This window comes from Perna viridis, chromosome 7, assembly GCF_037379345.1.
Source record: "Perna viridis isolate PV_CMFRI_1.1 ecotype Kerala chromosome 7, ASM3737934v1, whole genome shotgun sequence".
Taxonomy (NCBI): Eukaryota; Metazoa; Mollusca; class Bivalvia; order Mytilida; family Mytilidae; genus Perna; species Perna viridis.
Genome location: NC_142451.1, coordinates 18,511,927 through 18,526,673, shown reverse-complemented (window position 1 = coordinate 18,526,673; position 14,747 = coordinate 18,511,927). Strand labels below are relative to the sequence as shown.

The 14,747-nt window shown below is 32.2% G+C and overlaps 1 protein-coding gene across 15 annotated transcripts in view; it reads right to left on the bottom strand.

Annotated features, from left to right (window-relative positions):
* Positions 1-14,747, bottom strand: part of LOC148611650 (rap guanine nucleotide exchange factor 1-like) — a 67,761-nt gene that overhangs the window by 15,964 nt on the left and 37,050 nt on the right. For 14 of the 15 annotated variants that reach the window (XM_088592381.1, XM_088592380.1, XM_088592383.1 and 11 more), the window contains 10 exons: positions 12,658-12,830; positions 11,884-12,031; positions 10,919-11,010; positions 10,171-10,374; positions 8,561-9,378; positions 5,477-5,712; positions 4,333-4,448; positions 2,375-2,531; positions 2,001-2,076; positions 803-832 (listed from right to left, as the gene is read on the bottom strand). In XM_088592381.1, coding sequence (XP_088448507.1) covers positions 803-832; positions 2,001-2,076; positions 2,375-2,531; positions 4,333-4,448; positions 5,477-5,712; positions 8,561-9,378; positions 10,171-10,374; positions 10,919-11,010; positions 11,884-12,031; positions 12,658-12,830 — 2,050 coding nt within the window. The remainder of the gene's footprint in view (positions 1-802; positions 833-2,000; positions 2,077-2,374; positions 2,532-4,332; positions 4,449-5,476; positions 5,713-8,560; positions 9,379-10,170; positions 10,375-10,918; positions 11,011-11,883; positions 12,032-12,657; positions 12,831-14,747) is intronic. The other variant, XM_088592382.1, reaches the window with a different exon arrangement.

The window sequence follows — 14,747 nt, the reverse complement described above, 5'->3', positions numbered from 1 at the left end:
TCCTGAGTACTTCAATTAGCATAGCTATCTGCTTTTACTCACTTGCCATTCCTGATAAAAAGTTAATCAAAAACTTTGTAAAAATGTATTTGGATATAAAAGTATATTTCCTTTTTTTGGTTATCTTATCAAATGTCATTAATTTGCATTATTCTTTTTTTTAACAAGCTTTTATTCAAACTGTAACACAAATTAAACTAAAACAATTAAATCTCTAAATTAAATAAAATTCACAGAATATTTTTATAGGTCTCATTTAAAATGTAAAATAAACACAAAATAGGAGGATCATGACGGGATAATACATAACTCAGGATTCACAAAAGGCTAGCATGCACTAGATTCCCATAATGGCTCCCTTTCCACAAGTCATGGACATATAAAGATTAAAAAGCTTTGGTTATTCCAACACCACCAGGGTGGTTGGAAGCAAAATTTGCAAGGCGAAGTAAGCATTTTGCATCTTTTAAAATTTCATGAAAAATTAAAAAATATTGGAATGCATAGTAAAAAAATTGAATAATTAAAAATGTCAACAGTTAGTCGGCATTCCTAAACCAGGTTTGAACTAAAATAGATTAAAAATTGGATTGCAGTTAATAAATATCTTGTTTTAAACCTGAAAATGTTTGAAAAAGTTGGATTTCTATTTTGGAGTGAACTTCTAATGAGCCATTAAGGTGAGATTGACAACAGAGAAATCAGTCACTGGCACAAAATAAGAGTTGTAAAAGTGACTGGACAACATTTAGATATCTTGTCTGTGATTGGTTGATAAGAGGTCACACAAAGGTCAACTTACCTTCCTGATTGACACCTTCACTTTCAGAGCCTTAATAAAAGTCAAATAGGAAATTTCAGATAGTGGTTAGGTTGAACCTGTGTTAACTGAACCCTTTTTCCACCTTTAGAAATAACTGTGGTAAAGGCAATATTTTACCAATAATGTAAGAAAAGTACAAAAGCACAAAAACACTTGAGAATATGAAATTGCTTGGGTAAGTACCTGCTTATTCACAGTTCAGTTTATAGAAGTTTCATTGAAGAGGACATTTGGGAATGAATATTTAAGTTGTTTATCAACTTCAGGACTTTAATTTCAGAATGTTTGAGTAAAATGCTTAGAAATTAATCCTAAACTGGGTAAAGAAATGTAAAGTATGACTGGCTTTTCATTCAATATATCCACCACCATCATCAACTAAATGCATATGTATATTGTACATCCTTTAATCAACATCATGATGCTACGAATAATCAATGTTGCAATTTTTTTTAATCATAATTAAAATATGAACTAGACTTAAAATGAAAGATCTAAAGAAAAGCTCCTCATCAGCATGCATTTACTGACATTATTCTCTACTAGAAACATGTTTATGCAGTAATGAACTAAAGCATCAACTGAAATGAATAAAGGTAACAATGTGCTTAAGCCAGTACACATTTGTACATTCTCCTGCTAGATTAAGGTAACAATATCCTTAAACTTGTACACATTTGTACACATAAATTAAAGGTAACAATGTCCTTAAACCAATACACATTTGTACATTTTCCTACTAGATAAAAGGTAACAATGTCTTAAAACTTGTACACATTTGTACAATATCCTACTAGAATACAAGAAACAATGTCCTTAAACTTGTACACATTTGTACAATATCCTACTAGATTAAAGGTAACAATGTCCAAAAACTTGTGCACATTTGTACATTCTCCTACTAGATAAAAGGTAACAATGTCCTTAAACTTGTAAACATATGTACATTTTCCTACTAGATTAATGGCAACAATATACTAAAACTTGTACACATTTGTACATTCTCCTACTAGATAAAAGGTCACAATTTCCTAAAATTTCAATCTCCTACTTGTGTTAATATTATCAATATCTTTCATTATGTTATATCATTATGTGTAATTGACAGGTAAATCTTCTTATTCTATTATCATGTTCTAGACATCTTTAAAACTTTATAACTGAATATGAAGCATACCATTTCTATTGACTGCTGAGGCATGAACTATCAGGGCGTCCACTGATCCACCTCTAATAAGAGGACCATCTTCTTCCTGAAAAAAACATATCTATAGGTCACTCTTTATATAGATGGGTACACAATCTAAATATTGTGCTGCTCACAAAAGCAATCACTAACAACTTTCTATGTTAAATTATAAACATTTGATGATTTTAGAAATATCCAGCTGCAAACAAGTATGATTACCTTCATTTGAATTGATTCTTAAATCCAACCAATTAAAGACATTGCCATTAAGCCAACAAATTTTACGTATATTACATATCATTCCTAACAGCAAAGATTTCATTAGTTAATTCAATTTTTATTCTTAATCTTTAAAAAATTACATCTTTTTTCTTAACAAGCTGGTCCGAGACATCCACATCATCTAGAGGTGTTATTTCAGCAAAATCTGAATCAGCATCCCTGGGCATATCAGGTTTACACTGGGCCTCAACTTTCTCTTTTATTTGACCAGGAGGACAGGAAGACCTTTTCAATTCTCTACAACAGTCAAAAGAAGCACAAATTGGTTGGTACAAAAGACCTAATATATTTCAATTTCTTAAATAAGCTTTAAGTAGCAGTCTTTCTAAAAATCAGACTGAAGGTGATTCATGCATGTCATAAACCCCACCTAAATCAGTTTTATTTCTTGATCTGAAACAATTACTGATCACATAACTAGTCAAAGTTTTTCATTTAGTTGTTGCGCTTTAGAGATAAATTCATATAGATTGTACATGAAATTGGCACTTTGCAAGAGTTATCCTTCTTGATTTTGTTTGATTTGGTTGATTTTAGTGGGAAATGAATGTATGATTTTCTAAAAAAGGCAGAGCTGAAAGCAGAAATAATTATTGTTATGTGAAAGTATAGCATAAGCAGACTGAAAAAGCATCGTTTGTTTGGTGGGTTTTTCTTCACCATGAATCACTTTACCATTAGCAGTGTCTGATACTTATGTGGACTGGTACTTAATTGATAATGCAAGTCTTAATGTTTAAGTTAAAGAAACATGTCATTATATGGCTAGAATATTTCATTAGTCTGGAATTCAATTTTAAAGTTGTAATTTGTATTATTTCAATATTACTGGACATTTTCCTCTAAGCTAAAAATGTCATCTCCTCTTCAGTTTATGGAATATTCTGAACCCATTAGTTCTTTTTTCCTCCAGAGAAAAAATTATTAACATACTGATGCCAACACAGTGATTCAGATTGGCGTCGGACATTAGTCAATGACCTATCAAAATTGTAAATGTCCGGTTGAATAACTGCCATGGGGGTCCACGGTCCGATTAAAATTTCTGGCCGTCAAAATTTAGATCTGCGGTATTTTTGGTATTCTCCTGCGTTATTTTCAGAATTCATGTAACTCAAACCAAATTGTTTATAAATGAATGTACCTGATTAGTCAAAATTCAATTTCCGATTTATTCAAACCAACCAAATGACTTCTTTCAATTGAGGGTTTGTTATTGACAAATGTCATTCACCTGGATTGGAATTACATATTCTCAAACATAAACAATTGACACAGTAAATGTCTCACCTGTCGAAAAACAAATGAACACAGGGGAATGCCAAATCATCATGTAAGTATCATTGACTATAAAGGATAGTCATAAAAAGTTCTCTACCAGAAGTGAACAACAATTTTTTTTATTTTTTTGGCATTTTGAAGTAATATTTTGATACTTATTAATTAAATGCCTAAAATGTGTCAGGAGAACCCTTCCAAAGGGGTTGGAAATTCTTAAATCCATTTTCGGACTTAAGTCCTGAACCAATCAATTTCAAGCTGAATCAATGCAACATTAATGCTAACATATAAGGCCAATTAGTCAGTTAGTTCATTACAGGTTACATATAGAATAATAGTTATTGAAGATTTCGGTACTGACAATATCATGCGACAAGCATGTGAGTGCGAGTGGAGACGTTGCTCAAGATATTTTCAGTATCAAAATCGAAAGTAACAATTATTCTGTTTACAGGTAAATCTAATAATTGCTTTATCAACAAGATCAAAGGAAAACAGTACAGATTACTGATGTAATGTGTAACAAATTTCATGAACATTTCTAAATAAAACAAGGTAATAAACTTTAACCTTTAGCTAGATAATAACATTGGCACAAACATTTTTTTCAAAAAGAATTGTAAGTTAGAAAGTTCATAGATCACAAAATTTATCTAAAAAATAATTCTACAATTTTTGTCATAGACAAAAAAAACAAACGAAAACAAAAAACAAAAAAAAACAAACAAATGAAAAATAAAAAAATTCCACAACTTACACGTCTCCAGATGTATTATGTGTTGGACCCTCTACCATACTTGCTGCCTTCTCTCGTGGATATTCTAATGAGGAATCAGACTGAATTGAGGACATAGAATCTCTGTTATCACTGTACTATAAATGGAAACAGAAATGACATAATATATAGGGAAGTAATGAGAAAAATAAATAAAGGTGGGTACATATCATTTCCTTATGTTATTGTTGTTAAAATCTAAAATTTGTTTTTTTCTCCTGAACAAAAAAAAATATAGATATTGTAAGAAAACTTTATTTTTTCTCATATCACTACAAGGTAAACTGTCATAAAAAGATTTCCTGATTAAATACAAAAAACTGAAACAAAACAACAAGCAAATCATAGCCATTTGTCCCCAAATTTGTAAGCTGTATATATTTTTTTGGGGGAAGAATACATGTTTATCACCTGTGATGCTTCGTAAATTATAGCTACAAAAAATAGCATACAAAATTTCCTTGTTTTTCAAAACTATGTTCTGAAACAATTTCACAATTCTCAGAAGTAAATATAGTTACACTGGAAACACTTTTCTTGGTATGAAACAGTCATTTTTTTCCCTATTCTTTTGTTACATGTTTGGTCAGACCAGTTCCAGATAGTTAGAAATACTGATGACAATTTGTGCAGAGGTTAAGAAAACAAGGGGCCAATTGCCCTTTCTAACAGAAAATGGCCCCTCCACATAAAAGAAATTCACATGGTTTGTTAACAAATGGCCCCCACAAATTTAGAATATTTTTCCAAAAACCTGTAAATGGCCCCTCCTCATAAATTTTCTTCTTTTTCATGTTAATGAGATAGAAATAGTCTTGCATGTGTGTGAAACAAAAAACTACAAAAAAGGTATGAGTAAGTTTACAGTAAACAAAACTTTCTTATTGTTGAAAGAGAAGCTATAGCTAAAGTACTCCCAGTGAAACAATGAGTTCAAACTCTGATCAGGGCATTGATTCACAAAGCACTCATAAGACTTACGTACATGTAAATCCTTCAAACAAACCAATGAGACTTATGTACATGTAAGTCTTACTTAAACTTTGTGAAACGATGCCCATGATAACAGCAATGGCACCATAATAGTGCTGTTTACGTGTTGATTTACAATATTCAATAAACATACCTTTCGTTTGGTTGGAAGAGGAGGTATAGCTAAAGTACTCCCAGAGAATGATGAGTCAGAACTCAAATCAGATATCACACTTATAGTATTGGATCGAGGATAAGGGGGCTGGATTTCTATTTGGTGCTCATGCCATTGGGATTCGTAGAAATTCATAGAATGCCGGGAATATATACAATCTGAGATAGTGGTTGATGGCTGGTGATATGAGCCAAAGGTCCTCATGTATTCCTGTACTGAAAAATAAAAAAAATATGTACATTATAAATGTAATACACTTATTACACAACATCTTTAATTAGCAAGCATGCAATACATTCCCACATTGCACTAGTGCAAATATAGCTACTAACTTGTGAAAAAGATATGAGAGATTTAAAACAGAATTACAAGCTTTGCAAAACTATTAATGGGAAGTGACTCCTTGAAATATTAAATTAGCAAGCTGGGATAATAAAACACAACCTACGACAATATTCCTCAATTTTAATGCTAAAATCCTAGAGTTGTGCTTGAATCAAGTGTAGTAAATTAATTCAATTCATACTTTAACTTCCTCAAAAGTAATTTTCCAATAAAAAATCAAATGTTCTCAAAATTAGAATTTAGACAACAAAGGTTATCCTAAAATACAACTACACTTTATACTGCAAAAAAACATAGAGAAGGCCAAAAATAAAATTATCCTAGATTCTCATCCCCTCCTGATCTGTTTTTTCACACTCACCAAAATATTTTGCTTTATTTTTTGCCCAATTTAGGTCAATTTCTTTCAAAATGACAGCATATTTCACTAAAATTGATACAAAAATCAAATATAAAATTAAACTGGCAAACCAAAAATTTAAACATAAATGGATGAGAACCTAGGATTTTTTTTCCTATTATGGCCTAAATCTCAATAATTGAGGGAGATCTTAACTTTTTAAGTGCTTTACTGCCATCAAAATAAGGCGCTGTTTTCTTATAGACTACATGTACTTTCCATGGGCATTGCCTACTTGTATATATAGAACTTTATTTTAACCATTTCTAATAGATCTCTTATGTTCACAATCGTACTTATTTAAAACTAAATGAGGTACTCATTTACTCATGCTCAAGTGTACTTAAGTACAAAATGTACATGTCTATAAATATCATGAGACGTTTTTTTTTAGATACATGTAAACTGACAACAGTTCAATGACCACATTATATTAGTTTGATAAGAAAACACCTTTTTCCTGTTGATGGTGTAACCTTGCCAATTTTGATTAGATTAAATTCTGTATCATATTTTTTTTGCCACAATGTTACACAACAAATGAGGATCTAATACAATACCTAATATAATGGTGAATTTGCATCCATTTTTCCTAGAATTACTAATTTGATTGTTTTATACAATTACAGCTGAAGTAGAACTATTTTTAGATTCTTTACATTCCCCACCAACTAATGCTAGTTTTCATCATGAACTAACATTTTCCATTTTGGTTAATTAAGCAGGTTGAACACAATTTTTAATTTTAATCAAAATTTGAATTTACTTCAAGTCAATGAAGTGGTTTTTAAACTGATACACAAAGGTAAATAAAAATAAAAGATGAGTGTTTCCTATTACCCCACTCACCCATTTTTTCAACTAAATAAAATGCTTTGCAGAGTGCAGCTTGATATAACTGATAATCAAACCCTTAACAGATGGGGCAAGTATGGACACACCATTCAAACTTGAAACAGCTTGGATTTTTTTTTTAATTGTGATTAGACATTAGACAGAGGATAAGAATTTGAACCTTTTTGGTCCAACACTGGTTCTGGTCACATACTCTAAAATCAAATACCAACTTACATTTGTACTTTTAATAGTTTGGAACCTTGTTAAATTTTCGTTTATCAAGATCAACCAACTAATTTCCATCCTTTTGCCCGAAAACAAAGTGTATACAGACAATAATGATGAAACCAACAACAATAGTACCCTACTATTATATGACGGCAAATTTTTGTGGTCATATGAAAATAGCGTACCTATAAATTTTTTGTTGTCATTTTTTAAGTAACCAGTGTTAAAGTCAGAATGTTTCTCCTATAGACTCAATGTAAAAAAGAAATTGTAAAATAAACTAGAAGCTGTTTGTCACAGAAGCCCCCGCATCATTTGTTAGTAGTGATTTTTTTTTTAGTTCATCAAATGTGTCTGTAAGACACTAATGATATCCCCGCTTGCTAGACTTGCCAAATGAAGAACATGTTTATTTTTGTATGAAGACATGGTTTGTAGATTCAGAAAGGTTATGTACTGTAGGTTGACACAGTAAATATGTGGTATGTCAGGCTAAGCACTGCAAAAATACCTGTGATAAGAAAAAGAGGACTGATGGATGGACTGACGGACACATAGAACAATGTTAATACCCCCAATAAAAAATCCCTTTGTTGCTTGGGGTATATTTCTGACAACAATTACAAAGTCCAACTATCACCCAGTTCCATAATATTCCACAAAAATTAAGATCTTATGACCTTACACACCATCATTATGTGTAGAAACATCCTGCAAAAAATATTTTATATGTAGTTCAAAAACTACAGGAGGAGATAGCAGGACAAGTCATATAGCCCTATTTCTAATGAAAATGACTATGCCTAACTATCACCAATTTCTGTAATACATCACGAAAATCAAAATACTTTGGCCCTGCACACCTTCATCATGTGTAGAAATATCCTGTAAAATATTTTAGATGTAGTTCAAAAACAGTAAGAGGAGATAGCCGAACAAGCCATGATCATGTGTAATCCGGATAGACAGACAGGGGTAAATTAATATGCCCCCAGTTTGTCACGGAGACATAAAAAATCACACTCTACCTATCCTATTTTTCTTCAAAGGTGAAACAGGAAATACACATTTTATTATCTTTCTACCTAACAATCAGTGAAAAGATGTGTAATTTTTTGTAAACTGAAATGCAAGGAACTGAAAACAGATGAGCATTTCAGCCACAATGGTGTTGTAGAAGCATATACTTCTTTTAAATAACTTCTAATCACATCTAAAAATAAGTAATATAATACATTTTGTATAAAACTTACTATGCTTTTTCTTAGGTGGAAGAGGAGGGGGTTTAGGTAAACTATCCACACTAGAATGGCTGGCACTAGATAGACTAGAACATGTCTCCTGTGAACTAGTCCGGTGTGAATATGACACTGACGTAGTCTTTTGAGAGATTGAAAACCCAGAAAATGACTGTGAACTACTTGTAGATGATGATGACATTCGATGTTCTGTACGACTTGACGAGGAAATCGTGCTCACACCACTGTCTGTAACATTATCATACATGGAGGTTTGCCGTGCTGGTGTTCGCTTCTGGGGTAAAGGAGGGGGATTATCACCAGCGATCTTAGCAATTCCTTGTGTCATTTCATTTATTTTCAATGTTAATTCATTGATCTGGTCTATGGTACCGTCAGACTGTGAAGCACTTTTAGTCATCGTGATTTTTTTCATTATTCCTATGCCAGACTCTGACTGTACTCTAGAGAAACTATTTGTCCTTGCTTTACGCAATTGAGGGTTATTACTACCTCCTAAATCTTCGGCAGAGTGATTAAGTCCTGACCCCATACTACTGCTTGGTGACCTACTAGCTGGTGATACACTTAATGGTGAACTAGAACAGTCCATAATACTGTTGAAAGAGTCATTGTTTACATTTATAATCAAACTATTGTGCGGAGATTGATTAGATGGTGTGGAATAACCTGAAACCCCAGCCTTTGGGGTACTAGTGAAAAAGTCCTGACTATTGACAAGGGATGGTCGTTTTTCCTTCTGAGGTAGAGGAGGAGCACTGTCTATCTCTAAATCATCTGATGATGACTTGGACCTCTGTTTACACACAATTCTGTAAAAAAAAGGAAGAAAAGTATGAAATAATTCAAACATGAAGTTTACTAGTGTATTTCCATGATTAATTGTCATTGCACAAAATAAATTGTTTTAACCATTAAATAAGTTATTTCATCCTATATTTTGACAATTTGTTAATGCATGATTAAGATCCAATATTTACTATGCAAATGATTATGTTGTGTCAATCACACTTTACTTGTATGGTGGTAAAAGTAGATATGCTAGGAACCTGGAAATGAAGACATTAACTTTGAACTGTTAAGTATGGACACTCTTATGCTAGATTTTGATTGGAACAAGATGTTGCATGCTAGCTACATCTACAGTAAACAGGAAGTAGATAAGCAACAAACCTGAAAGGAGGAGGCATGGTACAAGTTATAATGCAAACGCAATAAACCAAATATTTGAGCGTTCCCTCTATCAGAAGCTGAGAAATCATTTACACAAAAGTTCAACAGATGGCCAAGCTGATTGCATTATAGCGCCACTGTATAATGAAAAGTTTGAGACAGCATAGGTTTCTATCACTGGTTAAATATTTCAATAAAATCCATTCAGCATGTTTAAGAGACGTTGCAATTTCAAGATACATGGACTGAACGACAGACATCAAAAACAGACAAATATTAAGACAAACAGACAGATGGATGGAATGACAAGCATCAAAAACAGACAAATATTAAGACAAACAGACAGATTGATATGACAATTTTTTTTAACCCTAAAACTTGTGTAGGAGGTTGTCTTATACATATCATTAGTCCTTTTTTATGAATTATACCTGTGAACAGTATTCTCGTTGGGTAGGGGAGGTTTGGGAGGGGCTGGTGAGTCGGCAGCTGGGTCACGGGTGTGGCCCATTATACTGTCTGATGATTTGGACCCTGTTAGGTGGGTGTTGTCATAGATCCCAACAGGGGTACTGCTTAGGATCTCTTTCTCACGAGGTGTTAAGGGAAGATCAGGAAACGATGCTCTCTTTGAGCTGAAACAGAAAGACATTTTATCATGATGAAATTGTTTTCATTTTGATATTAAAATCATATCAAAAGAAATGTGTGTTTTCTGAATAACGAAAACAACATAAAACTTACTTAATCTAAATAAATTAGTCAGTTCCAAAACATCATTATTTTTACTGGTTTAAGGTCTTTCTCTATGATATGGTTGATAACTAATGTAATTTATCCAAAGAAAGAGAATAAACACATAGCAGTATGTTTTTATATGAAAATTCAAATATTTCCAGAGGATACATAAATTCATCTTGGAAGTTTCTTGTCATTTTTTAATGGTACACTGTGAATGAATTAAATTTCACTGTTTGTGGTAAAATGAAAAAATTCCCAGGTGTAATTTTTCTGGTTCATGACTTCCTTGTTATATTTAATCTGATAAAAAGAAATTATCGTGGTAATGAGTTTCTGTTTTGGACCAATGGGCAAATATTAAATAAAATACAGACAGACTACAAAATCCCACATTTTCCCCAATTGGATAGAAGAATATCAACTGAAGTGTCAAACTACCTATCATTTCTGAGGACTGGATCTGGAGACTTTGGAGGTGACACATTGTTTTTCCTGTCCTCCAGTTTGTCTATGCTGGTCTGCTTCAGCTCCTTTATAAAAGAATGAAAAATCTTCATCAAAGTGGAACATGTTGATATTTCTTGTATTATTTGATCAACCGGATGACCTCAAGGTGATATGATAAAATGAATGGGTGCTTAAAGTCTTATAGAAACTAGACATAAGTGTTACTGGTATACATATCTAAATTAGTATCATCTTAAAGTCTTATAGAAACTAGACATAAGTGTAATTGGTATACATATCTAAATTAGTATCATCTTAAAGTCTTGTTATGATTTAGGAGACTTATAAAAAATTTCCATGCTGTCAGTGATGAAAAGCTTCCTGTAATTGCAATTATGGTTTCATAGCAGGGTATTTAAAGTGAAGGAAAACATATCAAAGTAAAAACAAACTGCTTTATGTTGCTGGAGTATATATGGGCAACTATTTCGCTGTACGTGTGTATAATTTTGTTTTTGGGCCAACTGCAGCCTGCCCTGTGGTGTGAGGGTTTCCTCGTTGTTCATTGAAGACCCATGGGTGGCCTTGAGCTGACATTTTTCATCGCAGTGGAGTTGTTGTTTCTTTGGCATAATCACCATTTCCATTCTTGTTATGAGTCAGTTTTCTAATAATTTTTCATTTACTTGGCAAATATATGTGAACCTCTGTTGCATTAATTTTCATATTTATTTTATAATGTATGTTTTGCTTTTTCAGAGGATAAATCGTTTTTCTAGTTTTATAAAAGAAAATTTAAAATCAAAGAAACAACTGTTTTCTATGCAAAGACTTATTTCAAACCCCAAAATTTAAAATTTAAAATTGCACAAATCAAATTTTTGTTGTTGTAAACATCGATGTCTGAATTTTTCATTGGTTTGCAACAGATTGTTTAATTCTATGTAAGACATTACCTCTACTCCTTCAGACAAAGCTGTAATAACATCATGAGCAGCAGCTTTATTTAGACCTTTGTCCCCATAAAGTAAGATCTCGTCTGCCCATTTAATAAACATCGCCAAACACTGACAAACCTTCTTATGAATGGATGGTAAAGAATTCCTGAAAGAGAATAAAGGATGGAACATGAAGTATATCATTAGTTAAAGAAGAAATAAAATACTGAGAAAAAAATGTTGAGTAAAGTGTTTGGTCAGGCTTTTAATGTTGGGACTGTTGACACATAGGTCAGGCCTAATCCATACTTTAATAAAATGCACAGACCATTTTTTTGTGTGAAATCCCTTAAGAGATTAAGCTTACTGTTCTACTAAATTTTGTAATGTAATAGATAGAAATGAGATTAATGCTAAAAAAATAACCCATACACCACTTGCATATACCAATGTTTAGCATTAAAGATGATAGAATAGGACATAGAACTTGTGCAACCAAGGCAATCTCTCATAACACAAAAAAAGTCTCACAAAAGGAGACAGCACAGTTATAACCCATAAAGTGTTTCTATGGAATGTTGAATTGACTATCTTTGTTAATCAGAAACTAACATTAGCTTGATAAAAGTAATTAATAAATTGATTGTAAAAGACATTCCGCTTATATAATCGATTTTTCAACACAACACGCAGAGACACACAAAGAAAAATTCTACCCAAAAGACACTTCCCAGTTGGAAGATAATACCAATATTTTTTACTTGCAACAGTGAAAATAAACTCAATCCTTACGTGTCTTTGGAAAGGAAGAAATGACTGAGAAGATTGAATACGTCCATAACCGTTTCCAAGACAACAGTTGCCGTGGTTGGTATAACTTGTAACTTCTCATTGTCCACTACAGCCTTTATATAGTTCAGAGATCTGTATACTTTATTCACCTCTTCTTGTAATTTGTCAACATCCTGAAAAATAAACAATTATTTTCATATCCACTTACTTGCAATTCATCTCTAGAAATGAAGGTTTTTCAAATGGAAGCTTGATTAATCATTAGGGGGAAACCACATTTAAGAAAGCAAACATTTTAGACAGAAGTAACTGCCAAAAAAAAAGGGTCACAAGTGAACTTACAGAATTAAATTTGCTACCAAGGTATCATACACAAGCGTACTGAAGCAACGTAATTGAAGCTTGGTTTGCAGGACATTGTAATCAATGAAAACTAAATCAGCAGAATTTTCCTTCTTAGAATACTATTATACTAAAGAAATAATACCCTATTAGACAGAAAACAAATGGCCCCCTGTGCCCCTATAAATGCCCAGGATTAAAGCCGTAATGATTTGGCTTGATTTTTAAATAAAATTATTAATGTCTGCTGTCAGATCATTTTCATGTGCAAAATAAACAACAACTTCTATTTAGATCATCTCTGATAAAAGTCTAGTTCTAGTTTTAGTTTCTAGAATTTCCAATGCAGAACCTATTGAAATTTGAAGACTGATTTGCATTTTATTGTTCCAGGAAATGGAAACGCTGCACCACATTGCAAAATCTTCCATTTTATGCTTTTCTTGACATTTTTATCCTGTTTAACTAGATATTTGTCATTTGTTATCAGTATTTTTACATGAAAAAAATGACACCACAGTCACATGACAAGACTTACATACCCTATGGTACCATAATTTTCAGTCCCCTTTTGACTTTGGTGTACAAAGGAGAAACGTACAATTACCGAAGTACTTATGGAGATTTTTGTTGTTGATAAAATACATCATTTTATCAGCGTAGTAAGCTACAATAATTGAAATTCTTTATTTCCTTTCCATTAAATCATTTATAAACCAGTAGATAAAATATAGACTGAAAATCTGTTTTTAAATATTTGAAAATTTCAGTGTATTTTCTTCCTTCAACAAACTAACATCTTAATCTCATCATAATTTCCTCATTGTCCAGGTTTCCCTTAAAGAGCCTCAATTTAAAGGAGAACCAATAAAACATTTAATTGAGGATGTTAAGATTATGATCAACATATAAAAAGGTTTTTCTTATCATTGAACAACAATCTGATGGAATCAAGTCAAGTCAGATCTTTCTTTAATTCCAATTATACAACTTCCTCATCTTATCTTCATTGCTGAAAACCACAGGCTTGGGTCATTGTCGTAACCTGTCAGTTTTATTCCTGCTATAGAGACCACAAGCTCTTTTTTTTTTTTGCTTAAAACCATCATAATATCTTTGCCCTACTCTACTGTACAGTGCTCCCTGGATACTACTGTTAACCATTTCCAGGTGGAAGTTGGCAAGTGAATTGTTAACATGTACAGTCCAGAAACACACTATGATAAGTGGAAATACTGGTTAAGCAGACTTCGTATAGATAGCTGGTAGTCTTATACTATATTCTCATGCAATTCAACAATAACAGCAGCTTTGAAGTTGAGACAGTGAGCCCACTAAGATGATATGTGATGTTCTGTTCAGAAGTTCAAAACTAGCATTACTTTGTTTACTGTTGAAGTCCCATTTGATTTGTCATAATGTAGTTATTGGAAATTGCCCATATTTTTAATATCCTAAAAGTAGCCTGAGATAGACATCATAATCAAGCAGTAATTATAAGAACAATGGAAAAATGAGTTTTAAATTTTTTTCCTAAATGATCAGGTGTATATGAGAAGTGTTGACATGTAGTATCACTGTTAATGTCCAACCAAGCATCTCACAATATTCAACAAATTGTAATAGAAATTAACAGTAACAAAATACATACAAATAATTTTCAGTGAAATTACTGGCCTTTTTCAAAACTACTGCATCCTTTTTATGGGGGAAAACATGCATCATTTTCTTAAAATTGGGATATTTGA